Raw genomic sequence first — 20,623 nt, forward strand, 5'->3', positions numbered from 1 at the left:
GTCCACATGACTCTGACGCACAGCTTCACTAACCAAAATACCAGCAAGACACCAAAACAAGATAGACCACAATCAGCTTGGAATTCCATGTCTTCACCACAACAAAAAAACAAACGTCAACACAATGTCCCAATCTCCTTCCTGGCGACAGAATGCCTGAAGGATAGAAGGCCTGCTTCATTTTAACTGCATTTTTTCCACATAGAGAGCAAATACAGATGACAATTCCCGCCGTTCGCTACGTCTCTGTGTCGTGCACGCTGGTGTGCAGCCTGACGCCAAACATGGCCTCCCACTGGGTTCTGACCCACGCCAGCAGAGCCTGCAGGAGCTCGGAGCTCTCCGAGCGCACGCACCAGGTCTTCTCTTCTTTCTGCGTCTTGGAAGATCAAAATGGGGACCCGTCAATCAAGAGGCCACCTGACGCCGTCACAATTTGAACCACGGCTCACCTCGTCATAGAGCTTGACATCCATCTGCCGCTGATGGGGCCACAGGTGGACCGAGCTCACGCAGCTGATGGGCAGCGTCTCGAGGACGGAGAAGCTCCCGCTGCCCGGCTCCAGGTTGCCGTCGACCGTTGTCATGTTCGTCCTCTTGCTCCACTGGTGATCCTCGCTCAGCAGGTACAGGGTCTCTCGAGTTGCCAGCACGGTCGTTGGCACCCAGGTGTTGTCTGAGATAACACACCAAGTCAAGACTTTGTTAAACTCATGTGGACATTCACGTTATGTTTACTCTTTCACTTTCTGGCTGCAAACCAAGCGTCACAAAAATTTGGTATCACACAAGCAAAGCAGATCTGGACATGCTCAAATGGCAGAAATATAAATTCCACTGATGTACGCAGCCTGAAGCGGATTTTACAGAAGGCGGTGTCCCGCACCATTGACTCAGTGAAAAAAATTGAACAAAATCAGCATTAATTTGACATGAATGAAGTCACAATATTGAGACGGAAAAAGTTGTGATTAGGGATGTCCAATAATATCGGCCCACCGATATTACCGGCCCAATATTGGCATATCCGGTTTTTCCCGATAATGAAAACTGATAATAAAAAACTGCAGTATATATATATATATATAAATACAAGTCCCCTACTAACGAACATCCGACGTACGAACATTCGGAGATACGAACACAAGCCGACTGGTCTATTTTTTCATGTGTTTTGCCTTATAAGTCCATATTTATACTGTACATGCTTGACCGGCAAACCCATATTTATACTGTACATGCTTGACCAGCAGAGGGCACTGTGACACCGCTAATGGGACCAACAGATACAGGAAGACAGGAAGAGGAGAGAGGAAGGCTAAGAGTTTTATGATACAACCCGGACAGAGCGTGTGATTAAAGTTGATGAAGAGTTAATAGGCCTGCTTAATTCTACACCACCCACAGAACACTACCTCTTTTAGAAGAGTCTAACCACGACGACGACTTGTCCTTTTTTTCAATAACTCCTCCTCCTCCTCCACCACGATGACGTATGCTCGACCACTCCTCTTCAAAGGTAAATAACATTTATCATTACGTATTATTATATCACTTTTATTATTGTTTTTTTCATTAATTATCCTGGTTTAATATTACTACTGCATCCAAACTCATATTTACATACATACACATATACTGTATATGTATACATGTACATGTAGTACCTATATCATTGGTAATATTACCTTTTCCCCTACTTAAGAACGATTCGACTTAAGAACGGTCGTCTGGAACCAATTGTGTTCGTTAGTTGAGGACTTAGTGTATATATACCGTATATACAGTATATAGGCCGACGGGCTCCTGTACTTGCCGCCATCGAGACATCCAGCGGCCCATACGTCGAAATACTTCACTGCATCCTGTGTTATTCCTCACAGTCGGAACTGGGCTTGAAACCACGGGCGCGGGTGTGTTGGCACGTAGAGCACCGGCGTTAGCTAACTCTTGTAGCAGCGCCGGCACGGTCTCGTTTGTCTCCGCTGTCAGTCGACATTTTTACCCACGTTACCAAATGTGGAGATGCCATTCACAACGAGACAGGAGTGGAAGTAGGTGGCACCCATCAGTTTACTCTCAACTCAAGAACACGAAACAATTCTTCAGCAATAGCTAAGTGGCTACAACACAACAGTATATATGTAGACGTCGCATCGAGCGCTGAGCCGTATGTCAACGTTGCTGCCATATTGGATGTGGCAAGAGTCGGAGCGGAGAAGATGCCTAATTCATGTGCTGCAAAACAAATCATAGGAAATTGCGGGTTGGGAATGAGGTCTCGGGGTCTTGTTCACGAGTGAGGGAAGATTGGAGCGTGAGGTCGACAGGAGGATCGACGCAGCGTCTGCAGTAATGCGGTCGCTGTACCGGACCGTCACGGTGAAGAGAGAGCTGAGCCGGAAGGCAAAGCTCTCAATTTCCCCCCCCCCCATCTATGTTCCCACCCTCACCTATGGTCATGAGCTTTGGGACGTGACCGAAAGAACGAGATGGCGGATCCAAGCGGCTGAAATTAGTTTCCTCTGTAGGGTGGCTTGACTCGCCCTAAGAGGTAAGGTGAGGGGCTCGGTCATCTGGGAGGGGCTCAGAGTAGAGCCACTGCTCCTTCACATGGAGAGAATTCAGTTGAGGTGGCTCGGGCATCTAGTCCGGATGCCTCCCGGACGACTCCCTGGTGAGGCGTTCCGGGCATGCCCACGCTGGAGGGATGTCTCACAGCTGGCCTGGGAACGCCTTGGGGTCCTCCCAGTGGAACTGGAAGAGGTGGCCAGGGACCGGGAAGTCTGGACTTCCCTGCTGAGACTGCTGCCCCCTCGACCCAGACCCGGATGGATGGAATTTCACAGCCTAAGTTATGATATATTTTGAAGTACGGTTGTACTTGCCAAGGTCCGCGGGTCGATCACAGCTTTTGTCTTGCAAATATTATATGATACTGAGGGCACTGAATCAATCGCAACTGGACTGTTCAGGTTGTCTTAGAAGACATTTCGCCTCTCATGCGAGCAGGCTTCATCAGTTCATGCTCAAAGACTAGGGAGGACACACACCAGTCGGACCAGATATGACAGCTCTAGACTGAGAGCTTGGTACAAGATCTAATCTATTTATCCTCTAAAGGAGGAGGCAGGTCCAGACAAGAAGGATTTGCTCTTTTCTGTTTGGGGTTTAAGGATGAGAAGCCATCTCTGAACAGAGGGGGAGGTCTGCGACACCACCTCTCTCCCACATACAATGCTGTCCTTTCCTCCATTCCTAAAAGATTCAGTCATTGAGCCTCTAACACATGAACCAAAAACAGTAACCTTGGCTTCAGGTGGGTTCATGACCATCATTACATGTGAATGGGATGCTAACGAAGGTGATGCCATCGCTGGCGGGCATAGGGCCCACTCCATTGTATCCTAATGATCGTCATTTGACGATAAAGAGCCACTAAATTTACAAAGATTTAAGAAGAAAGTTGAAAAAAAGCCAACAGCAAAAATGATGGGAAAAAGGCCATATAAATAATACATAATACAATACATAAAACTTTTTCACCTATAATCACAAAGCTGAGATGCTATTTTTTTCTTGAAATATACAGTACAGTATATAACTTCTTAGCATATCTACATGTGTTGCTTTACCAAATATCAAAGTGGCCCTTGCATCCTTACATTTCTCAGTATGTGGCCCTCGGTGTAAAAAGTATGGACACCCCTGCCGTATCCCATCTAGACACCACTCACATCATCAACCATAAACGCAAACAGCATCATACTGCATTGGTATTAATGATGAACGAAGCAATACAGGTGGCTAACCTTGCAGCAAAAAAGCCAAAATGTAGCAGAATTGCAGCTGGCCGTCCTCCACATCTGCTTGGATGTCTTCACACACGAGAGGCCTGGCAGAGGAAAAGAACACAGAAACATGACGCACACATGGTGTTGGCTGCTACTTGGGTACATAACCAGTGATGCAATACAATACAGGAGCTATTACTTTTCAGTGGTGTGAAAAAGTGTTTTCCCCCTTCCTGACTTTTATTTTTTTGCATGTTTGTCACACTTGTTTCAGATCATCAAACAAATGTAAATATTAGTCAATGTCAACACAACTGAACACAAAATGCAGTTTTTAAAATAAAAGTTTTTATTATTGAGGGAGAAAAAAAATCAAAACCTGTGTGAAAAAGTGAAAGCATGGAACAGTGACCTTCCCAGGAGTGGCCGGCCAACCAAAATGACCCCAAGAGCGCAGCCACAACTAATCCAAGAGGTCACAAAAGACCCCACAACAACATCCAAAGAACTGCAGGCCTCACTTGCCTCAGTTAAGGTCAGTGTTCATGACTCCTCCATAAGAAAGACACTGGGCAAAAACGGCCTGCATGGCAGAGTTCCAAGACCAAAACCACTGCTGAACAAAAACAACATTAAGGCTCATCTCAATTTTGCCAGAAAACATTTTGATGATCCCCAAGACCTTTGGGAAAATACTCTGTGGAACTTTTTGGAAGGTGTGTGTCCCATTACATATGGTGTAAAAGTAACGGTGCATTTAAAAAAAAGAACATCATAGCAACAGTAAAACATGGTGGTGGTAGTGTGATGGTCTTCAGGACCTGGAAGACTTGCTGTGATAAATGGAAGCATGAATTGTGCTGAAGGAGAATGTCTGGCCATCTGTTGGTGACCTCAAGCTGAAAGCAACTTGGGTTCTGCAGCAGGACAATGATCCAAAACACACCAGCAAGTCCACCTCTGAATGGATGAAGACTTTGGAGTGGTCTAGTCCAAGTCCTGACCTGAATCCTATTGAGATGCTGTGGCATGACCTTAAAAAGGAAAAGCCTCCAATGTGACTGAATGACAACAATTGTGCAAAATTCCTCCCCAGCGATGGAAGAGACTCATTGCAAGTTATCACAAACGCTTGATTGCAGTTGTTAGCTTTCAGGGGCAATCACTTTTTCACACAGGGACATGTAGCTTTGGATGTTTTTTCTCCCTTAATAATAAAAAGTTTCATTTAAAAACTTCCTGTTGTGTTCAGTTGTGTTGTCATTGACTAATACTTACATTTGTTTGATGATCTGAAACATGTAAGGGTGACAAACATGCAAAAAAATAAGAAATCAGAAAGGGGGCAACACTTTTTCACACCACTGTGTATGCACGCCAATTTATCGAGGCAGTCAAAATAATCAACCTTGTTTTTTTGTTTTCGTTTTTATCGTTCGATTAATTGATTTATCGATTATCGTGACAGGCCTAGTTCATGTGAGCGGCCTTGTTTCTCTCCAATGCAGAGGAAAAAAAAGACTGCTGGTGTATGTTTGAACAGATGAAAACATCCAATAAAAGGTGGCTAACAACAACCAGCACAACAACACACACAGGTCTGGCTGTGCAACACATGCTTCCAATTAAGGTGCGGTTTACCAGCTAATTTAGCAGGGCTATGCTACGAGATGAAGTCCAAAAAGGCTGCATGTAATGCAGAAAGGATGTCTTCATGCATGTGCATACAAATTCGCTCATTAGCACATGGGGGGGACGGAGGTTACCAGAGATGGTGCTGAGGGTTGAGCCTGGTGGTCGAGATGGACCTCAGTTTGCTGTCGGACTTGTGCGCCATCTCACGCACGATTCCTACAGTGAAATGATACAAGCAGGACACATTTGTTGTTTGTTCAACTCAAACAATGAAACCTAACAAATGACAGACTAAACAAACATAAAGCTACAATAAAAGGTCTGTACACACCCAAACCTGCATGGAAAAGAGGTTGGGAGTCAATGTGAGACTATTGTTGCTCTGCATGTGTCTGGTTGCGGGTGTACTATTGCAGGGTGAGAAAATGTCTGCAGCACAATGGCAGCTCGTGATCACTTTCGAGAACGAGAGCATGTCATCATACTTGACGGCTATGACAGGGTGGAGTGGATTTCTGCAGCAAAGCTTCATGGTCAAGTGGGAATGGACGCAGTTGACAGGGGGATTTTTAAAAAGGACACTATACTGGAGGAGGAAAAAGTCATAGAACCTCAATAAACCTGGTGTGAAAGATCACGCCGTCTTGAAGTCAAATCTTGGTTTTCATACACTGTCTCGTTTATCGTACAGCACTGCATGTAACAAACTAGTCCGTTTGTCTGGTACTGTATCGTTCCGTGACACTGGGTGCCCAAACAAAGCAACTTATACGCTGCTGTCTCACTGTCCGTTCAAAAAGGTGCGAGTGGCAGCAATGCGATTGAATTCGCAGCAATTGAATTTGATTTTGCCAGGACGTACGGGATGTCCTCATCAACAGTTAGTTCCATTTTCTGTTGTTAATAATTATTCTGCATGTAAAGCTATCATGATTCTCCATAAAATGTATTTCTTTTGTGTCTGGAACAGATGAATCGGATTTACATGGACAAATTTGCCTCGTTATTCCACACGTTCCGGTTTTCATCTGAGCTTTTGGAACATATTCATGACAAAAACAAAGTTCCACTGTGTCTGATGACCTGTTTTCTAAGTTTACACCTTTACAAAGATATGAACAGTCCAGAATGTTTATGGTAGGTTTACTGTAACCGAGACAGACTGAATGGAAAAACATAAAAACAAAAAAATACATGACATAACTAGATGAAGCATTTTGTGAATGCTTGCTGAAGCTCAGTTTTTTCCTGCCGTCATCATCCATCCATCCGTTCTCTATGCCGCTTATCCTCACTAGGGTCGCGGATTTGCTGGAGCCTATCCTTCATAATGGATGATAATAAAAATAATAATAAAAAGTTTCATTTAAAAAGTGCATTTTGTGTTGAGTTGTGTTGTCATTGACTAATATTTACATTTGTTTGATGATCTGAAATATTTAAGTGTGACAAACGTGCAACAAAAAAAAAAGAAATCACAAAGGGGGCAACCACTTTTTCACACCACTGTAGATGCTTACCAATCATTCACACAATATTTGACCATTTCTGAATGAAAATTGTATTTGACTGAGGGAAATAAGCTCAGTATTTGATCCCAAAGCAAAACGTGACATAGGACTTGGTGGAGGAACCCTTGTTGGCAAGCACAAAGGTCAGACGTTTCTTGTAGTTTGTCCCCATGTTTGCACACATCTCAGGAGGGATTTTGGACCGAGAAGGAGCCCAAAGCAGATTGTTTCCACCTCCATGTTTGACAGAATTTCATATTCAGCATTGATTTGCCTCCAAACACCGTCATGGATTGAGATTCTGCAGCGCTCTGAAGGTCCTCCTGCTCAGGAAGACACATGTACAGGCCCGTCTGGAGGTTGCCAATGAACACCTGAATGACTAAGATGAGGCTTGGGAGGAGAGATGTCAGATGAGATGAACTTGACTCAACGCGTTTGCGGGCAAAGAAATTAGCCCAACAACACCATCCCTACTGTCAAACACTGAGGTGGAAAAATTTTGCTTTGGGGCTGTTTCTCTACTAAGGGAAACCAGTCTCGTCCACCTGAAGTAGTGAAGCTGGCAACGTAATTACGTGCAGATGTACCATTTAGGTACCAATCAAACAGGTCGCAATGTTTTTCAACAAACTCAAGCGAGGGTGTAAATCATGTTCCATATTATTCCAGACATTCCTGGGCTGAGCAAGAGCCTAATAAAAGGTTCTCCCCCTGGCTGCTGGTCCTCGCACGCAGACGACTGAGTCTAGGACGGATCTAAGCGTCACACATGTGGTGGAGGATTAATGTGAGTGGGTTTGTTTCAGAAATGACCAAGAAGTCCATGCCTCATTTTGCATTAAATTAACACCGGGAGCTCCACGCTGAGAGCAGTCTACCCGGAGAGTGGGGGGGGATGTGAATGAGTTTATTTCACACAATATAAGTCATCCTTTTATGTGTTTTTCCACATTTTCAGCAAGCAGTGTTTTCCGCTCGTGTTTCTTACCTGTCAGCAGGCCAAAAAAGCATTTGCAACGCACACTGTCCCGAACCAGGAGGGTGTAGGCTGCGCCCTTGATTCCACCACCGTCAAATGCCATGTGGATGCTCTGAGAGCCAAGCCCCACCTCCAGGTAGCTGAGCTCTATGATTGGGTGGCAGTCGCGCTTCTGGAGCCAATCAGAGAGCTGCCCTTTGCTGGTAAGCAACGCACGCAAGTTAAGACATAAGTGTGGCGCCAACTCCAACTTTCACAAATATATTTTGCAGAACGGACACATTTTCTACGACACGAGTGTTCCCTCGCTCCATCGCGGTTCACCAGGAAAGTAGAAGTTGCGGCTGCAGAGCGCCATTACGGAATACTGTAAATGAATCTTTGGTTCATGGAGGAGGAGGAGGAGGAAAATACGACAGCTTTCACTTATTGCGGGCTATTTTAGGAACCTATCCACAGCGATAAACGAGGGAACGCTGTACACTCAGTGTTCCTCAGTCACCCACCTGTCTCCTGATGTCACTTCAAGAACATAGATTCTCTTGTCCGACACCGCCACCAGACACGGAAACTCCTCTGGTTCCCCGAATCTCACAGCAGACGTCTGACAGCAAAACAGACACCAAATGGACATTGATCCTTCAGAACTCTCACTGGTTCACCAGCCCAACGGATGCTCACCTTTAGGAAACAGCTTAGCTCCTCCTCCTCTTCGAAGACGTCCACATCTAAGAAAAGCTTTAGCCGATGGTCCACCGCCTCAAAAGCCTCCGTCAGCAGGTCCAAGTCATCTGGGTGGGGAGATGTTCAAGTTAGAGACATCAGACTATGTTGAAGATATCATCTCAATCTATTTCGATCGATTCGATTAATCGTGTTTGAGTAAAAAAAAAAACATGGCGATATTACGCACACTCTGCAAGGCAAAGTTTTCTTTGGCGAACGTGTCGCCCAGCTTGTGACAAACCACGCTCACATCCAGGGCCTCAGTTAGTCTACCTCATGCAAATTGCCTGACACAATTGCCACTTGATTAAAATCAATGGATTAATTGAAATTAATCCAAAGCAACCTTGCGATTAATATGATTAAAATTTGCAATCATTTGAGAGCACTACAAAAAGGTAAATACAGCGGTGTGAAAAAGCGTTTGCCCTCTTCCTGACTTCTTATTTTTTTTGCATGTTTGTCACATTTAAATGTTTCAGATCATCAAACAAATGTAAATATTATGACAACACAACTCAACATAAAATGCAGTTTTTAAATGAAACTTTTTATTATGAAGGGAGAAAAAAATCCAAAGCTACATGTCCTTGTATGAAAAAGAGAACCTTTTAAAACAGAACATAACTGAGATTAATTGAGATCTATCAGTGTGGAAAAGGTTATAAAGCCATTTCTAAAGCTTTGGGACTCCAGCCAACCACAGTGAGAGCCATTATCCACAAATGGCCAAAACATGGAACAGTGGTGAACCTTCCCAAGAGAGGCCGGCCAACCAAAATGACCCCAGGAGTGCAGTGACGACTCAGACTCTCAGTGTTCATGACTATACCATAAGAAAGACACTGGGCAAAAACGGCCTGCATGGCAGAGTTCCAAGACCAAAACCACTGCTGAACAAAAACAACATTAAGGCTCGTCTCCATTTTGCCAGAAAACATCTTGATCATCCCCAAGACCTTTGGGAAAATACTCTGTGGTCTGACTAGACAAAAGTTGAACTTTTTGGAAGATGTGTGTCCCTTCACATCTGGCATAACGTTAAAAAAATAACATCATAGCAACAGTAAAATATGGTGGTGGTAGTGTGAGGGTCTGGCGCTGTTTTGCTGCTTCAGGACCTGGAAGACTTGCTGTGATAAATGGAAGCATGAGTTGTGCTGAAGGAGAATGTCCGTCCATCTGTTGGTGACCTCAAGCTGAAAGCAACTTGGGTTCTGCAGCAGGACAATGATCCAAAACACACCAGCAAGTCCACCTCTGAATGGATGAAGGCTTTGGAGTGGTCTAGTCCAAGTCTTGACCTGAATCCTATTGAGATGCTGATACCTTGAAAAGGTGCTTCATGCTGGAAAAGCCTCTAGTGTTACTGAATGACAACAATTCTGCTGATTCCTGAAAATTCCTCCCCAGCGCTGGAAGAGACTCATTGCAAGTTATCACAAACACTTGATTGCAGTTGTTGCTGCTAAGGGGAGCCCAACCAGTTATTAGCTTTAGGAGCCAATCACTTTTTCACACAGGGACATGTAGCTTTGGATTTTTTTCCTCCCTTAATAATAAAATGTTTCTTTTAAAAACTGAAAAAAAAAAGTGGTGTGAAAAAAACATTTTCACACCACTGGAGATAGACACAGTTCGCAGGACTACACAAAATATACAAAACAAATTTCGACACGACTTTATAACATGGTGGTCCAAAGAAGAACCCATTGCTTTCATTTTGGTGAGTATATGGAGAAAAGGGTGCATAATGATACTGAGTCACTATGGCATGAATGAAAATGCCCACCCTTCCACAATCATAATGGCACCAACTGTGTGTCTGTTGTCCCCCATGAACCAGGAAGCAGGAAGTAGCTAGACATATATGGACGTTATATCCTTCAAAATACATTTTCAGAGTACAGCACACACCGGCTGAGTTGGATCTTCCTGCAGGCTGGATGCCAGGTGGTGTGGAAGAGATGGCGGCATAGCAGTAACTCCCAGCCAGATCCTCCTTGCTTTGACTGTCAGCATGGTAGGAGAGGCAGCAGCGGTCAGCCCCGACTTCCTCGGCAAAGAAGGCGCTCCCATGTGCGGTGAAAAAAGCGGTGTCCTCTGTAATGGCAGCTTCTTCTGGGGCAGGACTGCTGCTCATACAAGCATCCACCTGTCAGAGAGAACAAGACTTCAGCTGACTACTTTTGAAAGCGTATTAGAGGCGAAAACAATATTCCAGTGATGTACAAAACCTTATTGTCTTCTTCACTGCCTGCCCTTGATGGGTGTTGGATTGGTGTACTGCTGTAAGGAAATGACTGGCCCACTCGTTGGACCACGTGAGCACTTCCACATTCCAGACAGCGATGAGAGTTTCCTGCAAATAAACAAAAACATTCACAACCATTCGCACCTACAGGCCACTTCGACAGGTCAATGAATCTAACATCTGTTTTTGTACATGGGGAGCAAGACAAACATGAGTACCTGGTGAGAACACACCTGCGTTTGCTTTAAACCTTCAGGCAATGTGGTGTGTTTTTAAGTGAACTAATCACAGATGGTGCTGAGAAATCTTCAAGACATCTGTACAGCAAAGCTAAGGCTTTACGTGTGCATGCCAGTGCACGTATCTAATGTCAGCTTTGGCCAAATCACTGAAAGGTGGCTCCTAGCAGAGCTGTTATCTGTCTGCTGCTGAGCATGAAGGTAAGAGATTACTGAGGGAGAGCAAACATCTGGAATGCTCCCCTCACATCCTTCTAAAAAGAAACTACAGCCTTGATAAAAATCACATGATGGTGTTTTTGTTCAAACAAGCCAAGTGATGAAGGCAGCGTACGGTCATGTCAAGAGCTGACTCACGGCCTTTGCATAGCCCGACTTACGCGCCGTCATCACGCTCACCTTCGCCGCCCACGTCACATTCCGGCAACTCCTTGACCTCCTGCGCGTCTACGCCCTCTGCCGGCATCGGAAGCCCCCTCCTCCTCCCTGTTTCGCCTTCAGGCTCTGTGAACTCTGACCCACAACGAAGGCATCGCAGATGAACACAGCCGGGGAGGAGCTCGGTACCACGGCGGCGATTGGCCTCCGCCACAAACGACAGCACGTCGCTGAGATCCTGACCAACAAACACAAGAACATAAACTTAGTGTGTGGTGATGTCGTAGGCTTGAGCCAACACATGCAAGCACGTGTTAATGACCTGAAGTGCCTGCTGTGGGTCAACATCCAGAAGCACATAACGTCTCCGCCTCTTCTCCTTCTTGATGGAGTCGAACCGGACCTCCACTGCTGGAAATGTAGCTTCTGTGGCCTGAGGAAAATATTTATTTTCCAGTAAACTTATGCATGGCGCTGCTGTACACTACTCCTCACCCCATCAGTCCAAGTTGCTGTTGTGGCATCCACACGGGTCAGACAGTCCAGCTCCAGGCGACATCTCTCCTGGCCGGACTGCACATCCACTTCCAGCAAATGTCCCTGTTTGACACGCAGAAAGATCTCCATCCTCCTCTCCTCATCCTGGCTTTCATCATGCTCCTCATCGTCAGATAAGACACCCACAAGAAGCGGCAGACACTGGTCCACTGCAGAGCAAAGACAGCGCCAGAACAAAACTGGTGTTTCCAAACAACATAAAGACATTTTTCATAATTACCTCCCAGATCGTCGTCATCTTCTTCCTCCCTGGTATCCCCACTCTGCTCTCTCGTTGAGTCTAGGCCTTCGACCTGACCATCCATCGCTATCTCTTCTAACGTGGACTCGGTATGCCGAGGGCTCTGACTGGGCCACTGCAACGTGGACTCTGTCTCTTGCTCTGGGTCCATCTCAAGCACTCTTGGCTCTGATGAGAGAAGCGGCGGAGGAAGGACCTCTGGGGTCTCGACCTCTGGATAACAAGATGTCACAAGGCTGTCGGCGAGGGTTTGCTGGCCGTGACCAGCAGTGGCAGGGGGCGATGCTGCGTCTAGGTGGTGCTGGTACTGGAGCCAGTCCTCTCCAAGCTGATCTCTGAAGCTGGACATGCGCTCAATCTCCTCTTGGTGCGGGAGGCCAATGACTACAGAGGAAACATATACGGGCTCTCATTTGAGTGCAGGCCTTCACCAAATAAAAAAACCTGGGTGCTGACTGGTGATACTGTTGAAGGTCTGTAAATACAGTGGTGTGAAAAAGTGTTTGCCCCCTTCCTGATTTCTTATTTTTTGGTAGACAGCAGAATTCATACTTCCATTTATCACAGCAAGTCTTCCAGGTCCTGAAGCAGCAAAACAGCCCCAGACCATCACACTACCACCACCATATTTTACTGATGCTATGATGTTCTTTTTCTGACATGCCAGATGTAATGGGACACACACCTTCCAAAAAGTTAAACTTTTGTCTCGTCAGACCACAGAGTATTTTCCCAAAGGTCTTGGCGATCATCAAGATGTTTTCTGGCAAAACTGAGATGAGCCTTAATGTTGTTTTTGTTCAGCAGTGGTTTTGGTCTTGGAACTCTGCCATGCAGGCCGTTTTTGCCCAGTGTCTTTCTTATGGTGGAGTCAGGAACACTGACCTTAACTGAGGCAAGTGAGGCCTGCAGTTCTTTGGATGTTGTTGTGGGGTCTTTTGTGGCCTCTTGGATGCGTCGTCGTTGCACTCTTGGGGTCATTTTGATTGGCCGGCCACTCCTGAGAAGGTTCACCACTGTTCCATGTTTTGGCCATTTGTGGATAATGGCTCTCACTGTGGTTGGCTGGAGTCCCAAAGCTTTATAAATGACTTCATAATCTTTTCTACACTGATAGATCTTAATTAATCTCACTTAAGTTATGTTTTAACAGTTTTTTTCTCTCTTAATAATAAAAAGTTTCATTAGTCACAGACTAATATTTACATTTGTTTGATGATCTGAAACATTTAAGTGTGACAAACATGCAAAAAAATAAGAAATCAGGAAGGGGGCAAATACTTTTTCACACTACTGTAACTTCTAGAGGAGGGAATAAATAACAAATCAGTGATCGGTGGAAGATTTCAAAACACCCAGGCATTTATAACCCACCCTGTGATGAAGATACCGCCCTGGCCTGGTTGTCTGTGTCACTGGGCTCAGAGATACTTGCTCTCCGCACTTTCACCTTGCCCTGCACACAGAATGCATCCAAGTAAATAAACGACATCCACACTAACTCCACCACCTTGGGTCAACATTGTCCTTTATACCCTGGACTTCTTCCTGCGAGGGACTCCCACCTCCCCGACTGACAGGCTGTCACTGAGCTCCCCAGCTCCACTCGACACATCTGGGTGACTGCGCTCTGACACTGACAGCGTAAGAGGAGATGGCTGCACCTGGACAATCGGTTGTCCTCCTTTCGGCAGAACCTGTGGATGGGAACATTATCGCTTTTGTCTTTGCCACTGTGGATCTTCACAACCATTTTCCCAGGAAGAAAACTTACAGATAACTCGGAGGAGGAAAGCGGGACGCCATCGAGTTTAAACTGTTAGAAGCCAATGAATACATACGACACTCAGTCCTCTCAGTAAACTCATAACCATCAAAGTTAGCTTTTTTACCCACTCTGAGGCTGACAGCCTTTGGAGAAAGGTGGCGGACGGTGCATGTGCGGTGGGTCTTCTGGAAGTACAGCGGGTTGCCCTGCAGGTTCAGCTTTGTGAGAGGACATTGGCGCGGTTAAACACTGATCGCAGACTCCGTACGGGTGGATGCCTGTGTGTATCCTCACTGTGGTAAGGCGGTGAAGCAAGGAGAGAGGAGCCAGCTGTGAATGCTCCAGCAGAAGATTATAAGCCAGGTCCAAGTGCTGGAGCGATGCCAACTGCTCCACACCTACAACATGGGCGATAAAAAACACAGTTAAAGGGCACTAAGTAAAACTGTGTTTTGGTCACTGGTCTGTGTACCGTTAATAGTCTCTAATTCATTGTTCCTGAGAATGAGCGTGAGGAGTTTGACTCTGGCGCTTAGGCTAAGTGTTGGCGCCCTCTGCAGGCAGTTGTAGCCCAGATTCAGGCGTTCCAGTTCACTCAAAGGCTGCACGGAAAAAAACAAGGTGAAGGAAAGACAAAATAAAATAAAAAGTGGAACAAAAGCAGGTGAAGCAGGGAACCTTTAGAAATTCAGCACACTCCTGAATCCTGTTGTGGCTTAAATCCAAAGACTTGAGGACGTTCAAGAGACTCTAAGACAGAAGAAGTCGTGTGAGCGGTCCAGAAATGTCATGAGGTAGGCTATTTCTTGGTGGTTTGTCTCACTAGGGACTGGTCAAGGCAGACGATGAAATTGTAGCTGAAGTTGAGGGTGTGCAGCTCCAGCCATGGCAGCGCAGAGCTGAGGTCACCTCCACACAGGGAGAGCAGCTCCTGCAGGAACGACACCTCTGTGGGGTCACTGGGGTCTCAAACTGTCAGACACGGCAACAAACACACCGTTGTTACCTCCAGGGAGCTGAGGCTCTTTGAGCAGATGAAGACCTCCAATTGGGAGTAAACTCCTCTGAGCCCCTCGAGACAGTGTGGGGGAATGCGCTTCAGCTGCAGAGAAACAGGGAAGAAGGGCAGACATTTACTTCAATTTATCCATCCATCCATCTTCTACCGCTGATCCGAGGTTGGGTCACAGGGGCATCAGCCTAAGCAGGGAAACCCAGACTTCACTCTTCCCGGCCACTTTGTCCAGCTCCCCCTGGCAAATCCAGAGGCGTTCCCAGGCCAGTTGAGAGACATAGTCTCTCAACATGTCCTGGGTCTTCCCCAAGGCCTTCTACCTGTCGGACATACCGTGAACACCTCCCCAGGGAGGCATCTGGGAGGTATCCTGACCAGGTGCCCGAGCCACCTCATCTGGCTCCTCTCGATGTGGAGGAGCAGCGGTTGTACTCCGAGTTTCTCCCAGATGACAGTGGTTCTCACCTTATTTCTAAGGGAGAGCTCAGCCACCCAACGGAGAAAACTCATTTTGGCTGCTTGTACCCGCCATCTTATTTATAAATTGAATATTTTTGTAGTTAGAGCATAGGAAACCTGTGTATGACCTTTTAAATATAGTTTCTAACATCATTAGAGCCCTCTAGACATGAAATAACACCCCTATAGTCACCGTTACACTCATATTACCCAATATAGTAGACATAATAAAATATAATAAGACATAGTGTAGACTCGCTATGTTAGCATTGAGAAAGTTCCTTGTTGTTCTTCTTTTTTTACTTCCTATTCTGTACAGTCCTTCCTGCGAGTGGGTGTTGTGTCATCAATGTACAGTATCATTACACCTAGTGACCATTGTGGAATACTACATATCATCAAAAACGTTTACGACTGTATCTTCTGAATGCCTTATATTTGTATTTTAGTTCATTTAGCCATTTTTATGCCTGAAAAATGCTCAATTTAGGCAAAAAAGTTACATGAAATTTGCTGAAACATGCATATGTTTTTACGAACAATAGGCCGTATTCAACCATGAAACAGTGCAAAGTGGCAAAACATGCAAGAAATAAAAAGGTGAGCAATTTTACCTCCAAAAACTTTAAAGACTTGAAAGGGAAAAGTTTCACCACAGACTGTAGCCTCGTGGTCGGTGGGTTGATAAGCTGCAAAACAAAAACAGTCTTAAAAGAAATATACAAACAACATCATTGCTTTGCAGCTTGCACTTGCCTTGAAGGAGATTGTCTTCTGCAGGACGTCAAAGAGGAACTGAAGCTGCAGCAGGGATGCAGTGTCAGCAGGGTGGGAAGGCAGCGCCATGAAGCTGTGCTGCTGATTCCTGGACAGCAAATGTTGCTCAAACAGCTGGTTCAGATGCTGCAAGCTCGCCGCCGGCAGAGTCAGTGTGCTGCTGCCATCAAGCACTAAGTCACCTGGAGATGGTGGATGACACTAATCTCAGCACTGATGATGTGAGCTATTTCTAAAAGAGAGGCAATGAATAACATGGCAAGAATGACAGAGACAGTAAGGTGTAGCATTAAATAGGAAATACTGGAAGCAATATAAGGCCATCCCCCTGGCTGCCAGTTTCCATCCTGAGCGTTAGTGCCTTTGTGCAGGACACATAAAAGGGGTGCACTGTTTGTACACGCATTAGGGCGTATTTATGTAATGACAATGTTATTTGAACATGGAGGCCTGTTAAATCACGGATTAGGGACTCACCATCATTTCGGAGGAGTGTTGCCAGGCTGTTGACAAGCGACGACTGACCACCGAAAGCACGAGCCATACTTGGCCAGCGCTAGCAACGAGCTGCTGTGACTCCTCCTGTAGCAGCTGTAGTAAATGACACGCCTCTGCTTCAAAATAATAATACAAGCACTGACCTGCTACTGTTAAACACCATTTTTCATGAATTCTCATAGAAAACAAACGAGATCCCCGACTTTGCTACAGTTAGCTCGCACTACGCTTCCCGCCCGGTCACAAGCTAAAAATAAATGTGACATGACATACCTGCGCAGTGACATCAGAGCCAACATGTGGTCGAAAACGCCATTAAGGAGCCCCACTCTGTTTATAAAGAATGAGCCATGTTGAAGTGGTGAAATGGGTGTATCATGTCACCGCGGTGCACAGTGATAGTTGTCAACATTTGTGTCACGTGACCAGGAAGTTCCTTTTCCTACGGTGGCCGTGACGTTACAAACTTGGGCATTTTAGCAACATTTTATAGGGTTACGGAAACAGTCCAGCACGTCATTTAAAAAAAATAGGTACAAATACAAACCCATGAGCACTGAGTGGCGCACTTGAGCATTAATGTGTCGTTATCTCACTTGAACCAGCACTGGGGTGGGCGATACTGCAAATTTTAGTATGATCCAATACCTAGTAAATACAAGGACGGTATTGACGATACCTTCACTCATACCAATACTTTTTACTTGAACCCTTCAAAGGAATTGAATGATTTGGTGATGTTTTATCAGAATAAAACAAACAAAACTATATCTTATCAACAAACTGTGAACAATTAAACAATATATAAATACAACAATCTAAGATAACAGGGGTGTCACAATACCTCGCAAGATTAAAATGTGACATCGTAGGCCTGGAACGCTAATAAATGAATTCATCAATCACACAATAAATGAAAACGAACTCGGTCATCTTGCCTGCCTCAATATATGGCCCCGTCTCTCGCCTCCAAACAGGCATGAAGGGAGTTCACTCTGTGCATTGGTTTCAGCACCTTGGCACGTGTGTTCCATAGAACAAGGGCATGAACGGAGTCATACAGTCTCTTTGTCTTGGGCCGCTAGCATACACACGGAGTGCAGAACGAAGTAGAAGCTTAATTAGTAGATTGCAATATATTGTCATATATGTTTTACATTTTTTCATTGTACTTCTTAAAAGTAATGTTAAAAATCTCGTCTCGTCCTCGTGGACCCGATCTCGTGTATCGCCTCGTCTTGTGACACCACATAAGATAATGTAACAATATCGACAAAATAATAAAATGACTCCCTTATTTCCCTTTTATTAATTTGAAAAATTCTAAAAAAAATTGTGACTAACTAAATAAGTTATTCGATATTGCAGTCATTTGCTTTGTTCTCTATAACACAAATCTAATATGTCGATGATTTATATTAAGCTAGGCAGCTGAGCATGTATTGACCTACATTGGATTGGATTTAGTATCATTAATGCATCAACGTTTCTGTATGTGGCCCTCGGTGGAAAAAAGTTTGGACACCCCCGATTGAGTGTATGTGTAACTCCATTTTACGGTGTCCCGCTAATCAGTTGTTGGTTTGTTTTTCCAGCTCCCTGACTCATGGCCTCTATTTATCCAATCAGCAGTCCAAGCACCGAGTCTTAATTAGGTGAAGTCAAAGCCAAACCAGAAACAGGGCCCTCATTCATGGTCAAATATGAAGAAAAATGGCAAAAAGATGTCCATTACAGTACATTTATGTATACTGTATAAAACAAATATAGTAGAAATTGTATTGGTTTAGTAATCACATGCCAAAAACAACTATTTTGTTGACAGAGATAATAGTGCTCACTTTATATTGACACAACAACAATATGTGTATTATTGTGTGTGTAGTTAGTGTTCCGTGGTGCTACTCGGGAGTTACACTGGAGGTCAGATTGACGGCAAACATTTACTGACTGGAAGCATGTGATAGCCGGCTTGTTGTTTTTTTTTTCAGGCACTGCGTTAGCAATGCAAAAAAATGACATAACACAATACTCGATCTAGAAAGTCATCAGCGGGCTCCTCAAACTTGTGGTCCACGGGCCAATTGCGGCCTGCAGCACTGTATTTTGTGGGCCCCGACTTGTCATCCTGCAGCCCACGCACCCTCGGCAAGTTATATTGATAGGATAGCAATTTTTAATCCCACAATGAAAAAGCGGGGGGATCACAGAGGGAACACTTACTACAATCACTGTGAGAACATTTACAGTGGTGTGAAAAAGTGTTTTCTTATTTTTTTGCATGTCTGTGTTCTAGTGTAGTTCTAGTGTTAAATGTTTCAGATCATCAAACAAATGTAAATATTAGTCAATGACAACACAACTCAACACAAAATGCACTTTTTAAATGAAACGTTTTATGAATAAGGGGGGAAAAAAATCCAAACCTACATGGTCGCCCCCGTTAAAACATAATTTAACTGAGATTAATTGAGACCTATCAGTGTGGAAAAGCCATTTCTACAGCTTTGGGACTCCAGCGAACCACAGTGAGAGCCATTATCCACAAATAGTGAAAACATGGAACAGTGGTGAACCTTCCCAGGAGAGGCCGGCCAACCAAAATGACCCCAAGAGCGTAGTGACAACTCATCCAAGAGGTCACAAAAGACCCCACAACAACATCCAAAGAAGTGCAGGCCTCACTTGTCTCAGTTAAGGTCAGTGTTCATGACTCCGCCATAAGAAAGACACTGGGCAAAAACGGCCTGAATGGCAGAGTTCCAAGACCAAAACCACTGCTGAACAAAAACAACATTAAGGCCCGTTTCAATTTTGCCAGGAAACATCTTGATGATCCCAAAGACCTTTGGGAAAATACTCTGTGGTCTGACAAGACAAAAGTTTAACTTTTTGGAAGGTGTGTGTCCCATTACATCTGGCGTAAAAGTAAGCCGCATTTCAGAAAAAGATCATAGCAACAGTAAAATATGGTGGTGGTAGTGTGATTGTCTGAGGCTGTTTTGCTGCTTCAGGACCTGGAAGACTTGCTGGAAGCATGAATTGTGCTGAAGGAGAATGTCCGGCCATCTGTTGGTGACTTCAAGCTGAAAGCAACTTGGGTTCTGCAGCAGGACAATGATCCAACACATGGAGGACATCTGAAATACCTGATCGTGCGTCTGCCTCACTAATTGTGAATGTGGGGCACACGTGTGGCCTACTACACACATAGGAGTCCGCAGGTGTGATGTATGATGAAAAAATGTACATTTTGCACAAACGTGACACCAGCAAAACATATGAAAACATATATACAAAACAACATACAAAATGCTAACTGTAAGTTTGTCTTGCAACCATAGAGGTTGCTTGGCATGGCAAAGAACCTGCAGCCAGTCTACGGCGCAAAAGTCAGCACGTCACACGAGCGCCCTCCGTGCGTTTCTTGCGGGGTTTTTTTGCACCCGACGTACGAGCCCCGTACGACCATTTGTGACCAAACACGCATGGAGAATAATAAAGGACAGATCAGCTGACTCTAAAGATGTAACTTTAGCAGTACTTTTCACAAAACAAGTGCCGCAAGGCATGCTGGGTAGCCGGAAGCACGCCCAGCATGCCTTGCGGCACAGCACTTGCTTAAATGACATGTTTAGCCTTAACATACTTTTGCCTTGATACAGCCCAGTCTCACCCAGACTCTACCCCCATAGGGGCCCCCAGGTAAGTTGTGTTTGACACCCCTGATTCACATCAGTGTCTGCTATTCCATCCAATTGAGATGACAGATGCCTGATGTGCTGTGG

The 20,623-nt window shown here is 45.0% G+C and overlaps 1 protein-coding gene across 2 annotated transcripts; it reads right to left on the reverse strand.

The window, feature by feature from the left end:
- Positions 1-72: 72 nt before the first annotated feature.
- On the reverse strand, positions 73-17,255 carry stk11ip (serine/threonine kinase 11 interacting protein). 2 transcript variants are annotated; one of them, XM_054780866.1, is made up of 26 exons: positions 17,109-17,255; positions 16,815-16,928; positions 16,317-16,519; positions 16,175-16,249; positions 15,093-15,188; positions 14,910-15,017; positions 14,765-14,836; positions 14,559-14,688; positions 14,381-14,484; positions 14,215-14,304; positions 14,093-14,134; positions 13,854-14,015; positions 13,693-13,774; positions 12,298-12,702; positions 12,015-12,226; positions 11,842-11,952; positions 11,541-11,757; positions 10,886-11,010; positions 10,566-10,803; positions 8,604-8,713; positions 8,429-8,526; positions 7,932-8,122; positions 5,561-5,645; positions 3,813-3,895; positions 453-676; positions 73-373 (listed from the first exon to the last, which is right to left on the reverse strand). In XM_054780866.1, the coding sequence occupies exons 2-26, from the start codon at positions 16,879-16,881 to the stop codon at positions 239-241; spliced, it is 3,465 nt and encodes a 1,154-aa protein (XP_054636841.1). In that variant the 5' UTR covers positions 16,882-16,928; positions 17,109-17,255; the 3' UTR covers positions 73-238. The 2 variants fall into 2 exon arrangements, with proteins under 2 accessions (XP_054636841.1, XP_054636831.1); XM_054780856.1 differs by having other exon boundaries at positions 73-379.
- Positions 17,256-20,623: the final 3,368 nt, after the last annotated feature.

This window comes from Dunckerocampus dactyliophorus, chromosome 1, assembly GCF_027744805.1.
Source record: "Dunckerocampus dactyliophorus isolate RoL2022-P2 chromosome 1, RoL_Ddac_1.1, whole genome shotgun sequence".
Taxonomy (NCBI): domain Eukaryota; kingdom Metazoa; phylum Chordata; class Actinopteri; order Syngnathiformes; family Syngnathidae; genus Dunckerocampus; species Dunckerocampus dactyliophorus.